Source organism: Buteo buteo, chromosome 10 (genome assembly GCF_964188355.1).
Source record: "Buteo buteo chromosome 10, bButBut1.hap1.1, whole genome shotgun sequence".
NCBI lineage: Eukaryota > Metazoa > Chordata > Aves > Accipitriformes > Accipitridae > Buteo > Buteo buteo.
Window position 1 is genome coordinate 35,267,768 of NC_134180.1, and position 19,768 is coordinate 35,287,535.

At 43.0% G+C, this 19,768-nt stretch overlaps 1 protein-coding gene across 2 annotated transcripts in view; it reads right to left on the reverse strand.

The window, feature by feature from the left end:
* TRABD2B (TraB domain containing 2B) overlaps positions 1-19,768 on the reverse strand; it is a 298,250-nt gene that overhangs the window by 47,879 nt on the left and 230,603 nt on the right. For both annotated transcript variants that reach the window (XM_075037065.1, XM_075037066.1), the window contains exon 5: positions 673-763. In XM_075037065.1, coding sequence (XP_074893166.1) covers positions 673-763 — 91 coding nt within the window. The remainder of the gene's footprint in view (positions 1-672; positions 764-19,768) is intronic.

Below are 19,768 nucleotides of genomic sequence, written 5' to 3' on the forward strand. Positions count from 1 at the left end.
GACTAGGGAAGGAAGGAAGTCTGTTTCACCGAGGACAATTTTCTGCCATATTTTATCTTATACTAATGAAGATTGCCAAGAGCCTGGTAATCAATCCTTCTTGCCTGCTTTACTTGATCGCATAGATGGAGAAGCTCAGGGAATATTGAATTGCTTTTTACCTACCCACCACACTCTCCAAGGTGCGTCTACTACACTAAATATGGTCCTTCAGGCAAAACTGAAATTCCAGCTGAAGAAGGGCAGCCTGACAGAGAGGCCTGGAAAATGAAGTTGGTGGCAGTCTTCTGCCCTGCAGTGGAGAAGCAGCTAAAACCCCATGAGAGAAAAAGACAAAACAGGTATGGGGAAAATGAGCTGAATGAGAGGTTTCTTGAAAACAGAAAGAAACTGTGGCACTTCTGATCTGGTGTAGTGAAGCAGCTGTGATATGAATAATGTCCCCAAGTGGAAAAAAAACCCCAACAGCTACTGAGGATCCATATGTTTCCAAACTCACACAATGGATACTTTACAGTGCACTTTTTGTCTGGAACTTGAGTGGGAAAGAGAGGTTCCTCACCCTCTCACCTACCTCCTATACTAATGCAATAATCTTGCTTAGTCACAGAAAAAGGGAGAGAAAAAAGAAAAGGAGAGAAAGTGATTAATAATCTGTGGGCAACTGCTTACTTTCCAATTGGTTGTCCAGGAGGGGTGTGCTCCACTTCAAATCCTGCTTGTCTCAGTACATCAATCACAGTGTTGTTACCCAGGAAGTGACCTAAAATACAGGTAGAAAATAGCACTGTCAATCAAACTGCTCCTCTCACTCACTTGAGTTTCTCCTGTTGGAACAACAGGTTTGGGAGGCAAGGTACCAAAAGCTAGACCAGCTCCAAAAGCAAGAAAGACATGTCATGCAACTTGTTGTAATTCCGACTCAGCTATTCGCCACTACAGCCTTTGGCTATGGCCAGAGGAAGAGACAGCATACAGCCCGGTATGGTCTTCTTCCATCTTATTTAACCCTCCCACCCCTCACACTGTCTAGGGACTGGGTGGATAAAAGAAAACCTAGATGAATTGCTAGTCTTATCTTCCACTGTGGCCATTTTTAGTATGGACATGGACTAAATGAACTTCTAACAAGGATATCAGAATGACCCTGCAGTGGCAAAAAGCGTATTACTAGGGCTTTGGCTCATGAATTATAACAACTTACAACCCCAGATGTCCACCCTGCCCATCATCGTTCATGGATATCTGCTTATGAAGAAGCTCTGAAGCTGCTGTACTGCAGGCTCAGTGCTTATCTACCTAAAACGGCAGTGATTCAGGAATTGCTTCATCAACTCTCAGCCACCTGCACAACAGGCTTGGGAGGAGCTGGGATGGTAACCTTATCTCTCCCAAAACGTGAAGATTTAGTTCTGTGAATCAGGGCTCTTCGCTAGAAGTGTAAAGGTCGCATTCCTATTCACAGAAGTAACAAAGAGCCCAGTAAGTATTGCAGCACGTACAGACCTTGAAAGAGTTTACTTAAGGGAGTCCTATATACTTCAGGTCTGAACCAAATCCCACTGGAGTCAATGGAGGCCCTCAAAGGGCTTTGGGTACAGACTCAATAAGGCAGTGTAATCCCTCCAAAGCTTTCAACTTATTGTCAGAGTCCCACATTGTTTTCAGGATGGGTTAGACATATAAAGTAAGGAGGCAAGAAGTCCACTAACACGTTTATTAAAATCCACGTAGCCCAGTAACCTGTCTCCAACTGTAGCCCGTGGTGAATGTTAAAGGTATATAAATATACACGTGAATGACGCTGAGAAAGGACAGAACAATCCTCCTCCATTATGTCCATTAGCTTCCAGCTCTGCACTGCTGGGTGACCCCCATTTACACCCAGGTCATTGCATCTCACTGCCAGCTCTGAATAGCCCAATTCACCATGAATGCGCTCAAGCCTCTGCCTCCATGTACTTTTTGCCCCGTGACATCTTGCAGCAGGGAGTTCCACCACGTGCTGCGTGTAAAAACACACTCCTTTGGTTTGCTGTTGCTTGGAGAGTGTGTGCTTGCCTTAAGCACAGTGTAAGTGTTTGCAGGAGAGGTTTGTAACTCCCTGACTCTGCAGCAGAGCCAAATGCTTTGCTTCAAAAAAAAAAACAAGGCAGGGAGGACATGCCTGAGTTTCTCTCCACGCATGCCACTGTGTAAAGAACTGGCGTAACCATCGCCAGAGTCACCCCTAGGACACTTCACCCATGCTGCACAAAGTCGCTATGAATTTGAGAGTAGTTCAGTCCCTAGCATTCACTAAGCCTGCATCTCTCTGCTCACACTGCCAACGAGGGCGCTAATTTGCATCAGTTGTGGGAATGATGTAGTCGCATGGCTTTTAGTGCAACTTTCAAGCACTAGTAAGAGCTTTTAGCCAAAAGACATTTCTTTAAATGATTAAACGTACATTTGCAGAGCCCTAGTGTGTTCCAGGATTCCTCCACTTCCTTTTAAGAAAATTCATACTTGATTTTCCCTTGACTAACTTACTTATAACAAAAGCCAAAGGAGCAGAAAGCAGTCCCAAAAATGTGTTACACACCCTCAGAGATTCAAGAAATGAGACATTTGTGAGTGATTAACTGGATTTGATCATATCCTGGTTTTTTATGCAGTGGCCAAGGCAAACAAAGGTCCCCATTCTGTCACTGGCAAAGTGACACTGAGGAACCAAAGTCAAAGGTGTCAAAATCAGAGATGTTTCTGAGTCCATGGTACAAAGCTCTACTTTGCCTGAACCGGAGTCTTAAATGCCAAGAGATTTCTTAATGTAAACAATCGTCCTGAATCCAGCAAATCTTTGACATCATGGCAGTACAAAAGAACCCAATTTTAACTGCTTTAAACCCAGGAAAAAAAGGAACTATGCAACAGCTCTGATTCCTCATCCACAAAATGGTAGGACCATCAACAATGTCAATGAGTCCCCTCAGGTGACGGATGAAGACCAAAAGGCGATACCTCCTGGACTTCCCATTCCTGCCCTCTGTATGGACATCATGATGAAAGCTGCTAGCTCGTTGGACTGGTGATCTGCTGTGCAGGATGGCAGAAAAACGTAAGCGTGGTGAGAGGTGTGTTTCCACAGGGTAAGTCACCCTGAGCCATTCAGTCCTCTGCCACAGCCCTTTCTCTTGGGAGTTTGTGTCCGATTTGGACTGCAATTACGGGGAACAGGGAAGGTTCCTGCTAAGGTAAAACCCACCCACGCGGGGAATGAATGTCCCCAGGAGCTGTTCTGAGACCAGGGACTGAATTTCTGTACCACAAAACTCCCTACCCTCTGCTCCAAGCTCAAGGCTTATTCCTTTAATTTTGCCTTTCCTAACATGAAGGAATACCAGCTTCCATTAAAGAAACCCCACCAAACTCCAAATCCCTGAATAAATGAAAATCTTCATTACAAACTTCAATGTGAACATAGTTATTTCATTTTAAGCCCACAATTCAACACATACTGAAATATTTTCAATGCCCCAGTTCAACCAAGAGGAAATAAATAAATAAATAAATAAAAATAAAATCAAACCCCAAACCCAACTTCAAGCTGACCCCCAAATATCCTCCATTCCACATACATCAGCAGAGGCTGAAGCTTTAACAACCACCAGGTAATGGCATGAACAGGTCTTTGCCTACTTGTCTTAACTTCTCTGCTCAGTCAGAATTCACATATTGTGATTGGTTTTGTATCCTCTGTTTATTTTACATCACAGTAACGCTGCTGTGGCCAAGTCATTATCTCATTATGCACACTACAAGCGACTTGAAGTCATGCTCTGCCTTGGTGACAGAAAAACTGAAAATATGCATGCTCAGACCAGCAGCCTCCCCACCCGACACAGACATCTTCCCAACAGTGATCCATGGTATCCCATGGCAAGGAGCTCCTCAGGATCAGAGAGATGTGGAAGAGGAAGGTGTGAGGAAAGAGGTGGCACTCGAGAGGTCCAGTGCAGGTGGGTAAAGTGAAACATGAAAACACCCTCGTGTCACTGCTGTACTTCCAGGGTTAAAGAATTTCTGGAAGAAATGTCTTGGCTTGCCTCCTGCTGCTAAGTCCATCATAATTATCCTTCCCAGTTTTAAAATCCAGGAAAGTTTTCTATATGAGAAATTTCTTACATAAAATTACTCTTCTTGGTCACATACAACTTGAGATAAGCATTCACTTGTTAGATATTGACAACAATATAATACTTTTGACAGCTTATGGCATGTAATGAAAACCAATTTAACCTGTATATTAGAGACAATTAAGCTCAGCATCAGTGAAAAACATCAAATCCCTGCCTCTGGCTGCCCATACATGCAAACAGAATATGTAATAATTGCTAGATTTTTTAATAATATCAGTGGATTTAATTTTTATTTATAGATATTATAAAAATGAACTTTGTATATATATATATGTGTGTGTGTATGCTTCTGCTAAAAACTTTTAAAATTTCTCTAGCTGGCCTGGAAATTTTCATTAAAAAAAAAAAAGTATAACTATTGAAAAGTTAGTGCATCTAGTGACATATCAGACAGATTAGAGAGACATGGGAAGGCTCTTACTTCTCCATCACTATTCCCTCTTCAGTCTAAATCTGAATAAACTACTCCTGCAGTATTAACCAAATTTACCTTGACAGCTGATGAAAACTGGATCCAAGAGGTCAGAACACCAACTGCCTCAGGAAATCCATGCAAGTATGGGAAGAGGAGAGAAAGCAGACAAAAGATTTTCTAGATAGGGACTTAACGTGAAAGTCTGTACTTGGGCATGGAGATGCAGTACAGCCTCTCCTAACAGTTGAAGATTAAAAAAAAAAAAAAAAAAAGGTGTGGATGCAGTCCTTCCACCCTCTAGGGATAAGGAGATACTCATGGGATTTGGTTGAGGACAAGACTCAGTGCTAAACACAGAGTCATTTCGTAGTTTGAACACAAACGCAGTAGAGTGGCTAGCGTGGCTCACTGCGCTTGGGTGGTGTTTCTTCATTAAATTTGATGAGGCCTTCATTTTCCTTTCACTCATGTCTTGTTTTTTCGAGACAGAGGATCTGGAGACACTGGAGGAACATGTTATACAGCATGGTTGCTAATATTAATTAAACACCTTCCATCTCTGGTTTGCTTTTTTATTTTTAATTAAGAACTGTGCTTTGGACTACACAAAGCAGATGCATGTAATGTATTTCCTTATCTCCACAAGGTTTCATTTTTCACTAGAAGAAAGAAAAAATAAACCACTTTGTTTTTTTTACTAAAAGGTGACAAATACATCGTTTCCTTAAAGCATGTGCATGCACACTGCTGAAAAAATGCATTTTCTTCCTTTCTCAGTGGAATATCCTGAGGTGGAGAGAAATACACTTCTCAGCCAACTCTAACAGTAACAGCCACGTATTTTCTAATTGAGTACAGAAACTAAAGCTCTCCTTTACCGTTTCAGACATTCTGGTGACCCCCATCAATAGCATACCGAAGCATTAGGTTGCATCCCTCAAAAGTTAAATGAACTTGGGCATTCCTACACAGAAAAATATAACCTTGTTTTGATGACAGAAGCAGAAAAAGTGTTTTTTAAGGAAATGTTATGTACTTTATCTAGGTCTAGAGATCTACTACAAATTAGTTCGTCTCTTCGTTTCACAATTCTTTGTTCCACGGCTTAGAAGGATAAAGGGGTACAAAGGAGCAGGAGATAATTCCCTCACAAAGGACCTCCATTGCCAGAGCCTTTGAAGTTGTGCTAAAAAAGCCTTGCTAGCCCATTAGCTGACACACAGCAGAAACCTGAACTGTTTCCATGCACACTACAAGCAGAGCTATTTTCTGCACAATTAGTCATAAAAAGGGCCAATGTAAACTGTGTCGGGAGGTCTCAATTCTTTACATTCTCCACACAGTGAATCAGACTTTATGTATAACGTTTTGTTGCCATTTAGACCTCGGGCTGCTTTGCAATCAGGAGGCGGCAGCCTCTATTCCTCCTTCTCTCTCGACGTTGATTTTCAAGCCTCTTGGCACCACCAGAGTTTTTATGGTAGTTAGGCTTCACAAGAATTAGGGTAGGCAAAAACGCAAATGCCGAAAGCTGCACACTCACAGCTGGGGCAAATACTTGCTGGCTCCTTTTCTTGCTGCCTCTGAAAGCGTGCCTCCATTTCTCTTACCCTGACAATGGTCAAACTGAGTTATTTTGGAAACTGAATGATGAACGTGTGAAGAAGTGGCTGTAGTAAGGAGCTACAGCAAACAGTTCAGGCAATGATTTTTATCTGAATTTGCTAATTTCTCCATTAAAACATTTCACTCTAACCCAATGGTGTCTGGGTAACAGCATGAATTTACTGGGAGGAACCACATTACATCCCACATTACTGTTTCCTGCCATGGCAGATGTCCCAGACCCATGATGGGGAACCAGTTTTGTGGATTAACTCTCCAAATTTTTAATTCCCTTCCAATCCTCCTCCAGCATCATAGCTGCTTCTATCCCTGCATCCAGCCATTCTTTGCTAATGAATATCACCCTTTAAAAATTGGAGGCTCTTTCACCCTTCCTCATGACAACTCATTTAGACTGCCATCACTGCTAGAGGATAGCTCCTCCTTCTTTCTAAACCATTTACTTTCCTGAGATCTCACTCTAGTGGTAGGGATTGCCTTCAATCAGTATCTCGAGTGCACTTTGACAAGGAGCAAACGTTGGATTTGCGTACAGATCTTACACCTAGATCCAACTTGCAAAAGCATCTAAAAGTTTCCTCCAGCCTGAGTACCCTTCTAATGTGAAGTATCTTACCAGAGTATAAAGAATGACACCAAGTAACAGATTAGGTGGGTGATATGCAGCATCTAGTAATGAGTATGATGTTAGGACTGCCCCAAAATTTTGATTTTAGATTTTACTGATAACATGAACAAAATTAATGCTTGTGGGGATCCAGGAGGGGAATTTTCTGGGAGGTGCTGGAAGGACTCCCAGTGTCCCCTCACCTCCCCAGTTAATATAAAACAACAGGAGCCATACTCCATGCCAGAGGATGAAACGTGCAGTGTATGTATCATCAGCATCCCAAATGCATCCTTACCCACACCTCAGACAGACCAGATATAACAAAAGCTTCCTAGAGACTGGTATTCAGGTTCAAATCAAGAGCTGCACGTGGGCTTTCCAAAGAGAAAGTGACTTTCAAAGATACAGTACAGAACTGAGAGTGCCCTGAGGCAACTCCTGGGTAGTAACAGCACCCAAATACTTTATATATGTATATCCATACACCTTTCAGAAAAGTCTGTCACCCCAGGTTGCTGGCTTTTGCTCTGCTGCAGGACACGGTTTTGCACTTGGAAATTTCAGCATTATGCAAAAAGCTGGGGAGGAGAGCTGGAGGAGCAGGGAACGAGCTTTCTTCCTCCCCTGTTTGGCAGGAGTATCCAAGCTCAAAGCATCCCTTAAAAAATACTTTGCACGAGCCACGTGCAATGGTCTTGTAAAGCAGGCTTACATCACAGCCTCCTTACATCATGCCACCCCTTCTCCAAGGCAGATGGAGAAATCATTTTCCCTCTCTTGTTTGATGTTGTTATTCTCTGCAGTTGTGAGGAACTGACTCATAGCCACTTTCGGACAGTCATGGGAAGCAAAGCCATAAAACATAAAAGGCCAAAGCGTGCAGCACTTTGAATATCCAGCAATCCTCCCATGGCTCTCCTTCATTCTTTCCTTGAATGTAATCACCCCTCTCACCCATGAGCACTTACAGAATATGCTCTGGAGAAAGGCCACACCATAGCTGGGGGGAGAATGGAGCGATGAGGGGCCAAAAGTTGAGGGGGTTATTCCAGACTGACACCCAGCTAATGGAGCACAGATTTGTGTTTCCCTGGGTTGTCTTTGAGATCTGCAGTGCAATACTATACTCAGAGCATCTCAGTCTGAAGGACAGACTCCCACAGACGCCGCCTATTTCCTTGCTGCCCCTCAATATAATAAACTCCCCTCCTGTTTCTCCCCTTCTGCTCCTCCTCTCTGCTTAGCCCCTCTAAGCATCCCTCCTGTTGAGGGCATGGAGCTATTCTGGAGGCACCCAAATGTCACACACTGGAAATTCTTCTCTGGAAGGGGCCTGAAGTGCAGTGCACAGAGACCTCAACAGGCTCAGCATGAGATGGGACTGAGCTTTCCAGTTTGGGTCTGGTGCCATCCTGGCATAACTCTCCACTTCCAGACCCAACACGGTGCCATCACGTGGGCTCAGCCACTCAGTTCTGTGCTATCTTCGAAGTCTTTGCACACCTTTGCTAGCAGACTTGCCCTAAATATACGTGGAAAACAGTAAAATGATTTTTTTTCTTTTTTTTTTACAAAAAGCTTAATTTTCTTCAAGTCTAAACCAGCTGTTTCAATTAGGTTAAGAAAACCAACACAAGTGAGAACTCAAGTGACGTCACCTCCCAAGCATCTCCTCTGGCCTCTGTGTCAGACCGCAGCAACAACTGAGCTGTGTCAGACCAACACAACAACAGGGTTCATAGCTGCTTCAGTCATTCCAAAATGAAGCGACTCGTCTAAGCTGGTCAGTCTCACTGGAGAGGATGGGCACCTCCACAGAGCAATTAATTCCAATATCTCAAATACAAGGTTTGGGAAGAACATAAGTCCTCTGTGCAATTTGCTCTCCATTGGCCACGTGAATTTAAATAGCTCCTATAGCCTCAGCATCTATCAGACATGGCACGATGGCCCACCAAGCTACCCTACCACTGCCCAGCAGCTCCTGAACACTGCACAGACCCATCCTTCCCCTCTCCTGCCCTGTCCCCCACCTTTCTTGCCCTGCCAGAGTTTGCAAAGGAGGGGGAGTTGTGCTGGACAACGTGCTTCGGTTGGTTATGGGGCCTTTTGGGCTATTTCATGTTCTAGCTTTACTTACATGGCATTAGAGGAGTTTCCCACAGAGAGAAGATCTAACAGACCAATGACCCTTTCAGTATATATTCTTAAAGAAATAACTCACTAGATATCAAGGATCCAAGTTTAAAGGGTGGAGGGAAGTGGATGAGTAGCTCACAATATCTTATTACCTCAGGCCACTATGTTTGAGACACAATGAATTCAATCCCTTCCTGACTATGTTAAGGAAAAGGTCCCTTGGGGGTAAACAAAAAAGCCTACAGATTTGAAGTGTTTATTTTCTAAAATATATTTGTTGTGTTTGCTGGTATAAGCTGGAACAACTTACCCGGACAAGAAAACTGTAGGAGGAAAATGACGCGGGTAGGGCTGAAGTAAAGGTTTGTGTGTTATTTTGTCCTCAGGTTTTACTGTGAGTGAAGACAGGGCTTGCTCAGTCTGAGATATTGCATGGAGGATGGTTATTGGCATTTTTCCCTATAGCAGAATGGCATAACTACATGGGATTTTCTTTTCTTTTTTTTTTTTTTTTTTTTTTTTTTTAAGGTGCACGCTCCTCACTGAATCAGGTTGTTGGGAACACACCTTTCTACACAAAGATGTGATGTAAGGTGTGACTGGAGGTGTGTGCCAGCCACGGAGCTGTGTGGCAGGGAACATGTCTCTGCATCCCTCATGATTCTCTCCAATGGACAGGGCCAATATACAAAATCTTGGGAACTTCACCAATCCCCAGCACTGCAGCAGGAGACAAGGAAATGAGTCTGAGGAAAATCTAGAGAAAACCCAGCGTCTCTAAGAGTCTTCTCAGGGTGCTGAGACATCTCTGAGACTGGCCCAACCAGCTAGGACCATCAGAACACCTAAGTGCAGATGGTCTGGTATGATATGCACTGTCATTATGTACAATATTGTTTGCCAGTTGTTATCAACACTTCAAGCAGCGAGGAAATCGGTAAGGAAATGCAGGCTCTTTTTTTGCCCAAGGTGCCTCATTAGTGTGCTTGCAACTTGTTGAAGTAGACAACACGCTCCCATCTGAACCAAAGTTATCAACCCTTTTCACCTAAACCACTGCCGGGCCCCCCGGACAGCCGCCACGCTAAAGTCCCGACAGCTGGTGCTAGGCAGGTAGCCTCCGAGCGAAGTGTTTCATATCCCATCGCAAATCCCCCGAGCCATCCCGAACTAGTCTGGAATGCACGTGGACCTGCTTGCCAAAGCCAGGCAAGGGTTGGGGTAGGGGGGCGAAAACTTGTTTCCATACCTCCCTGCTCGACGCTTGTACTTTGCAAAGAAGGTAACTGCGAACATGTTACTGAAACACCTACAATGATTTGATGGAGTCTGAGCTGAAGAAAATAAATAGTGGTGAGTACCCTGGTATATCATTGCAGGCTTTGGGAATCAGAAGTTTAGTGACCTCCAGAGCTAAACTATTGAGTTTATCTAATCCCTTTTTGACCTCATAGATGCATTTGGGTTCCACAATGTCCTGTGGCTGCAATGTAATTATGCACGGTGTGAAACAGCACTTTCCTGTGTTCATTTTGAACCTGCCCACTGATCATTTCATTGAACCCCAATTTCCTCTGGTTTGCACAAGCACAGCTCTAAACTGAATTAAAAAAAATTGTAATCTTGCTCCAGTGTGCCCTTAAACCACGCCAGGAAAGTTAGTTGGGGGCAACGTCTGTCAAATCTGTGAAATTACTTCAAAAGACTAGAAGACAGGCTGTCATTTTCTGTTTGAAAATGAGTTTGGAAACCACAAATCAAAGCTCCCAGTTGACAGGACACGGATCCTTGCTTGTTCTTTCTGGTTTTGACCTCACAGTCAACTATTTTACAGACTACACTGGTTTCTTCATGTTTTCCAGAAGCCCCTCTCTGGTGGTTTATTTGGATGTCTCACAAGTGAAAAACGTGGTGATGCCACAGCACAAAAGACAGTGATTCCTCAGCAAATTGCTGGTCCCCTCAAGTTTACGGACACAGGACAAACTGTGCTGGAGCAGAGAGTACTGATGCTTTCGAGCCTGCTTCTCAAGCAGTGCCCTGCTGGCATAGGAAAATGGAAGCCATTTTACCAGACTTTTTTAAAAAAAGGAAACTCTTCAAGAAAACCAAACCCTAGCTTTCTTAGTCAGTATCTTTCTAAATATAAAAGCTTCACATTCTTAAGACCATCTACGGTTCATGTTTTTCCCAGAAAAATCCAGCTGGCCACTGGATGTCACTGTTGCTGCAGAAAAACACACCAGAAAGTTCACAAATCAGGCTGTGAATAAGGCGAGGTGAAGTCACGCAAACCTGGAAATGGCCTTTTCTTTCAGTTAACCAGCACAGTACCTGTGGCACTTGGAGGCTGCCCTGTCCGTGTGAACAACTGGAGGCAAGACGCACTCCGTGGTGCTGAGGTCTCCATCACCATCTGAGGGCAAGTCCTCCATGGAGCTCATGGACCTCGACTCACCCGTGCCCAGATGTGCGTCCCCTCTTCTTGCCAGCTCGCCTCTGGTTTTGCTGAGATGTGTCCCTGCTGAGCCCCTGGGTCTGCACAACACATCCAGCCTGGTCTTGAGAACACATCCAGCCTGGTCTTGAGTTTGGACTCAACCCTTTCTCTTCTGCCATAGAGCGGAGCACACTGCAACAAGCACGTTTCCAAGCTTGCTTTTAATCCACGATCAAGGACAATTACACCTAGTTTTGCTCTGTGGTTTTAGCTGGCGCTGCTGAAAGGGCGCTTTAGCATAGTTGCATGACTTTCCAGGTTTGAGCTAATATCTCCATCAAAAATAGCTTTGCGTTATGTAGATCATTTGCCTCCTCTGAATTACACCAGGAATCTCCAAATCCACTTAGCTACACAGAGGAAACCTGCCCTAGAAGACCTTCCTGAGCCTTTTAATTCAGCTAGGGATGCCTTTGCACCATCACGGTGAACCTCAACAGTGCAGGCAACAGACTTTTTCAAGGAGTGCTTTGAGGCTGTAGGCTGAAGCCTTTCCCTCTGTGAAAGCCAGAGAAACAAGCCCCAGGAGTCCACAAAACCCTTTCAGACTGGGGTCACCAGGTGTAGATGGTGCTGCTGTGGCATTTCGGGAGGCGTAAACTAGGACTTGCTTCCCACCTTACACTCCAGGCTCAAGGCTTACTGCTTGATTCATGCCTGCTCTAACACCAGGACGCAAACCCACAAAACAAGGCAGATCAAAACAACCAACTATTGCCCCTGAGGAGAGAAGGAAGGCAGGAACACGCTGCAGACATTTGTTAGGCTGGTCAATATGGTGTTGCAAGACCCTCAGATACATGCGATGTGGGAAGAGATCTGGAGTACCTACATGTGGAGATATGTCTCTTTTGAAGTACAAAGCATGCCCAAGGCTATGGAATAATAGAAAACTGGGCTAGAAAATACCCATTTTAGTCCATCTAAATGTCATAAATCAGGATCAGCTTTGACCCTAAGGATGTTGGTTTAAATTAGAAAAAGTATCTCCATAGGACAGTTTGACCACAATATTTTTAAAGCATTAGGAGATTTCTTGGCTGTGTCTTTTCCTTCTTATTTTTTCTTTCTTTAAAAGCAAAACAGAAGAAAAAAATGCTTTGGGAAGTACAGACAGTCCTTTGGCTAAAGGACCCGGTGTGGAAGGAGTGGGGGTTGCTAGCCACCAATGGCAAAGACCCTACTAGGATGGTCAGTAAATCTTATCTGTCAAAGAGACCATCTGTGTAGTGGGAAAAGGACAGAATATAGTCCTGCGGTATTTAGAGATTCTCAGCTGTAAAGGCGCTGTATGAATACAAACAGTGGTCACTCCCAAGCTCATATGCCACCTCTCTTGGACACCACCTGTCACAACCCAACAGTGATGAGCTCCATCCTGGAAATACTTCCATTTATAATCTACTTTGTGCATGCAAACAGTTGCATCAAGCCTCCACACCCCCGTGCACAAAGGATACCTTGCTCACAGGTGTTAAATTTAAATTGACCAAAAGTCATGGAAACCTGTATTGCTGAAGTACTAATTCATACATGCTATGCCTGCGGAGTTCTTTTTATTACAAATTTATTCCTAATTAGACTATCAAATGTGTATCTACATGCCACTCATTACTATTTATCTTTGTGAATTCCACCCACACAGATTCCCAGCCAAACATCCTGACTAATTTCAATTTAGTTTTTTTCTGTATAAATGTATAAACACACAGATTTTCTGTATACATCCACGTTTCAAGCACGCAGAAATATTTGATTTGAATCACCACTGCATTACTCTGGTTTTACACTGGTATAAACACCAGTGGTTTTCACTGTTATCTCCTGCTGCCCAGCTGTGAACACTGGGGAAAAAGGAGCAACAATGAAGATAAGCATAATTTATCTGAATATCTCTCTCATAATGTTGGCCCAGTGAGCAGACTTCTAGTGAAACCAAAAAGACAGAGATTCAGTGATCCTGTTAGTTTCCCATGACATGGCTGTCCACTCTGACACATGGTCACATCCAAAAGTTGAGTAAGTTATTACCGAAGTTTAGAAACCTCCAAATATACACAACAGATTTTGAAAAACTTTGTGGTTATGTGGGTTCAAGCATACTTGAGGAATACGTTAAAATCCAAGCAAACAATCTACGCCTTCGCCCCCTTTCTTTTAACACACGAGTGTGTGCACACATCACCAAGCTTGCATTGCAATTTGTAGCTCTGTTATTCATAGCCTTCATTAAAGAATAACAGCCCCTGTTCGAGTATCACGAGGCAAAATTGTTCGCACATGTGGACCAAACAGACACACCAAGGCTGCACCCTTATGGTTTCTGAGTGACAAGCTTAATAAGATTACGCTTGATCTTTCTCTTAATAAAGCTGGATGACATTCAAGCAAAGCCTGGGTTTTGTTTTAATGGTACATTAAGGGAACCCAGAGTTTGGCACAGCTGGAGGCCTGAACCATCGAACAAAACTTGGCACTGCCAGCTTTCTCTTATGATCTCAGACCTCACATAATGAATATTTATATCTATATATACACACAGGCACATATATTAAATACCTATCATTAGCTGGTCAAGGTCAATGCTCTGGGTAACAGAGCTGGATGTAATACCAAGAATGATGATGGTTCTTTTTTTCTTGTGTTATGAATCACACAAATTAAGCAACCCACAGTTTATAGAGTCTGCAACATGATGGACTGCTTTTAAACCACACATACCAAGAGGAAGGAGAACAACTCCAAGAAATAACAAAAGCAAGAGAGAAGTGTCATCACCTTACTGTTTAAACCTGAACACAGCAGAACACAGAGACTCCTGCTTAACTTTAATAACACCAGCAGCCTTAGCCGACTCCAGGGGAAGCCGTCATTTGCTTGAGATAAGTCAGGGCTCGCGTGTTTTGAAGCATTATGGGTTAGAAGCTAAATAGCGTTAGCTGAGTCACACTGATTTAAACCATCATTGCAACTGGCCCAAAGATTACAAAAGACAGAACACAAAGAAATCGCTTAGAAGAACAGGGAAGATATAATACTGAATTTTTATTTAAAAAAACCAAAACAAACAACACAACCCCAAACCCCCTCCCTAATTAAGATTTTCTTTTAGAAAAGGAAAGCTTCCTTAAGGACAAACTGAGCAGTCCCATCTTCTCTTTCCCTCATCTCTGTCAGCTGTTATACTAAGGGTACAGCTATGTCTCTGTATATATGTACCAGTCCTACAGACAAATCAATGGGTCTCAGGCTTAAACTGGGAGTTCATGATGGAGCTGGGAACTGGATGAACATGAGATGGGTATGATTTACACTGTGTAATTTATCTGCCCCAAAATTCATTTTTGGGATAACCAAAACAGTTCCCAAATTACATTTGCTGAGGAATACTAATGAAGAATTTAAGAGTACTGAAATACTGTCTTTTGCTGTTTCCAAAACAAAACAACAACAACAAAATCACAGTTTTATTTCAAAGCATTCAGAAATAATTTATTGCAATGTAATATATGTACATTTCATTTCAGAAAGAATACAAACATGGACAATAAATTAAGCAATTAAACACTTTGCATAGCCCCAATTTCGTTCCAGGCTTTTGTTTTGGTAAGAAAATGAAAACATTTTTGTTCAGCATTGACCCAATATAACTTGTCCTTCAATCATCTGGTTCAGCCAACAAAACAAGACATAAATCATTTCCACTGCTCTAGACAGAGCCCAGGTCTCTGTTAATGCAGATGAATTCCCGATCCTCAGCCTCTCTCTTTGCCTCGAGATCTACGGGCTGTACCTTAAAGCCTGAGCGTGGTGGTGGAACCTTCCCTGACTGTTAAGGACATATCCATGGACAAGTGGCTCACGCTAAGGCCAACTCATTGTCTGATCATGGAGAAGTGGGCCAGGATGGGTGCTTGGCAGAGCCAAAAAAATCTCTTTACAGAGTCCCATCTCCTTCCCTGAAAGTCAATAATGAGACTCCCATTGAATTGAAGGGAGCTGATCAGAGCTTTATGCTACAGAAAAGTACACAAGGAAACTGTGCTTCCTTCTGTCTTCAACTCAAACCACTCAAATTCAATTCTGGGGCTACATACCTGTCCAGCCTAGCTCCTCCTCCTTATTTACAACACTTAAAAGTTTCCCCTTGTGTCCAATCTGATCAAAAGCTTGCTGAAATCAACAGAGAAATGCCTAGAAGGAGTCTCCTGTGCAATCTGTGGTCCTTACTTCCAGCTGGTTTGAAGATGACGGAGCACCTAGCACATGCATTTGGAGGCAAGCAGAATGTGAACAGGAGATGAGATCCTCTTTCTTGCCTAAACAGAGGCCTGTGTTAATAAGTAAAAGCACTAAGAGAATATGCAGTCCTGCAGGAATTCAGCCAATAATTACCTGATTCAATAATTATCTGCTCCCTTCACTGGAAGAAACAGAGATCATCCTTGACTGAAATAAGAAATTCACTGCCAGCCCTATTGGCATTTTTGTGACTAAACCCCGCAGTACTTTTCATCCCACCGAACTCCACCTATAAAGCTCTCACACTATATTTTGGCTGACTATTCTGGGCTATTATATAAGCCCTTTGGCACTGGCCTGTCCCAGATTTCTCCCAACCTCCACGCTTTTTCTCACAGCCAAGTTTCTGCAGGAAACAAAACACTTTTCATTGAGGCCAATTAGCTCAAGAACGTCAAAAGAAAAAAAAAAAATCAAAAGGCTTTGGGTCAGTGACAAGAGCAATAGAGAGGCCAAGAAAATGAAAGACACTTGTTCTGAAAATGTTTTTTACTATGTCAGAGCCAATTCCCAATGGAGTGAAACAAGAAAAACATTCCTAGAGAGATTCGAGATCTGTCATGAATTCCCGAGGCACATTAAGAAGTCTCACTTTCCCCTCTGCGTCTCATTCCTTTCTGAGGTACATCATGGGGCTCCAGAAAGAGGGTAAGTCAAGAGATCTGTACAGTGGTCCCAGGCATTCAAAGTCACAATGAACCAAGGGTTGGGGAATCCTACAGTAACACTCCAAAGCTTCTCTTATTTTTGAAGAAAAAAACCCCAAAGTGGAATCAAAACTCTATTTGAAAATATTTTCTTTGTGGTTGAGATATACTGGGACTGCTTCTCTCAAGAAACACTCACTTGGCTTCCTTGCAAAGTAACTGGTCTGTGCCCCTGCTGCCCCATCTTTAATAGAAGCATAATCCACTTTCCTCCCAGAAGAATGTATTTGTCCCATTACATGCCTGTATATTGATCAAATTATTGACTGAACTTTGGAATGAACTTCAGGATACTATGACTGCTGCCTTTCCTACCATCACTACAATGCTCATCACTGACTATGTGTAGGATGAGGAGCCCCACCAGAGCAGTAGACACCTCTTTTTTCCATGCTTGTAGACATCAGACCCACAGACTTGTCAGTATTAGAACCGAAGTTCACCTTTCAAATTGTTTGAAGTATTAATTCAAAGGATTACTAAATATCAGTCTTAGAGGGCCCAAGGCTGCTGGGGGGGGGGAAACCATCAGTGTTTTCCAGCTGAGCTTTATTTAATGATGGACTTTGCACTTCCTAATCTCTTTGGAAAATAAATGCCACATGGCATCATAATATACTGAGCAAGGGATAGTCAGGCTCTCAGCAAATAATTCATAACAACATCTTTTGGGTTAGTTTTTATGACGCTCTTTGTAGGACAATGCTGCAAGTTGATCTTGAATATTTCACCATGAGAACAAAATATTCCTCCTGACATCTAGCTCTGTGTCCATGGGTTCATTTTTTCTGATGATTAATTCTGAGTTCATGCAGAGTGTGTTCAAGATTACACGGATTCATATTCAGTTGACCATATCTGAGAGGATTATTTTAGTGTGCCCCAGTTTATGGCCCATGAAACATGATCCCGTTTGTCTCTCCGTTTCTCTCACTCTGCCAGCAGTATTATTCTAACAACCAGTAACGGGAACTCATATTATCAGCATAGCAGCAGAAAACAGCTATTTTTCTCTATGAAAACCAGCTCTCATTCAGTAGCTTACACTTGCTCTGCTCTCAGTGCCAACAGCAGAACAGAACCCATCAAAACGTCAAAATGTTTTTTTTAGGGAAACGCCCTTCAGACTAAGTCAACATTTTAGGTTTGCCACACACTTGATCATTTTTGGTGCATCTAGCACCAAACACTACTGCTGCTACTAGTGACACCAGCCTGAACAAGACAAAGCATAGTGGAAACACCCTGATGCCAACTGAAGCCGTTGTTTGTGTCTCTGAAGAGCTGTGGCCCACATTACCTACACTGGAAGAGGTTTCCATCTCTACTCAAGAGATTGGTACCAGCAGCACGGCCTTGATCCTGGTATACAGCAGGCAGATGTGCCGTCTAATAGTTTTGGCAACGTCTGATCATCTTTCCTACCGTGGTACCGTTATCTTGAGCCAACTGCCAGCTGGCCGGAACGGTGCTTGATGCATGAAACGCAGAGCAGCTTTCAACTGACAACACCCTGTAAATTATACGTAGCAATACAATTTCATGTGCAGCCCCCAAAGATCTCAAAGCAGTTTAAGGACAGAAATTAGGGTCCAATGCTGTGACCCTTACTTAACAAGTGTGAGCTAATTACAAAGCTGTCCCATTGAAATAAGCAGAGTTGCTTGCAGAAGTCTGTTTAATATACAGTCACGCGATTAAAAAAAAAATATACTGTGGTTGTTTCTCAAAGCCACAGCTCAACTATATCTCCTGGTGCTGTACTAAAGTAACCAAAATATGGAACATTCCTATTCCAGAAAACCCTACCGCTGGTCAGTAACACAGTTACTTTGGAACCAACAAATAACCATTTTTCCAGATTTGCAGGCAACCTACAATATACTTTTATTTTGTTAAGCAGCCTAAATTCACACAACTCATTAGCTGAACCAGAGTTTCTGCTGCATATAACCTCACCTGAACCAACAGGCAATACAACTTGCTCATGAGAAAGAGGAGGATTTGAACTATAACCTTAGAAGTAAAATCCCTATAGTAATGAACCATATTAAGCTACTGGTTTTCAGTATCATTACTGCTGTGACCAGAGTTGCTGGGATTTTATTTTGGTATTATCATGCATCCCTTCCATCTTGTGTCACTGCAATTGCACACAGAAAGCAGAGGTTATATACACCGTTTCATTTCAACAGAGAGCGCCTTTCACAACCCCTCAGCAATTTTATTTTTCTTTGACTGATGCTGTCAACACGCTATCTGAAGTTTACCTCCAAGTGCAAGAACTCGATGAGAGTGTTTGCATTGCACTTGTGCGTTACGCTACACCCATGCTCGGGCACCCTCTGCCCCGTCACTCACCGATCCCACTTTCTGATCACTTGACTGCCATTTGGATGAAGCCCAACTTCAGCCCTCTCTGAGCACAGAACACAGTCAAAGAAGGAAAGATAGTTCTTTCGGCTTGGTTTTCAGCTGAGATTCAACGAGTTGTGTGTTTATTACTTCTTTCTTGAAAATAGAGCTTTCCTGTAAATACAGTGCTTACGGGAAAGATCAGATCCCACAATTTTTCCACTCATTATGAGGAACTGCAATATGCTTTCTACGGCACGCTTCTTTTGCAAATGAAGACAGGAGTGAGACTATCTTTCAGTAACTAATAAGTACAACATTTTCTTTATCAAAAGATGTTGAGTATGGTACTACTATACAGTAGCAAACCAAGCTTCCTTTCCACTATTGTTTCTAAACGTTATTATTATAGTTGATATATTCAGAGAATCCTTTAGCTGATCACAGAAAAGACAGCATACCTTGACTAGCCGACAGTCTACGACAGCGAGCAGCAAGGAATACTCCACGCATCTGGAATTGCTGGGGAAATGCATCCCATTCAATTTTCCAGGAAAGAATTTGGCCAGGACATCAGAGCAAAGGAGTCTTTGCAAAGCGTGCTACCAAACCATTACTCACTGCAGCCCCTGCCCAAGGCTCCTGAGTCACCACGAAAGAGAGGACCTCACCGTCCCCTGACAGCGTGCAGGGGAACGGCCAGCAGTGATGCACGAAGTAGAGAATTTCTCCTGAGCTGCCAACAGCTTCTCCGGCACCTGGTTTTCTCTGCCATGGCTTACTTCCATCTGTGGCTTGTGCCAACCGACAGCAGTTAATGAACAGCATTAAAGACCACTTGCCAGCCCGTGGCAGAAGACAGACGTGAGGATGGGATTGCCACAACAGGGATCAGTTTCCTTTCCAATGTTGAGCTCCTTTTCCATAACATTG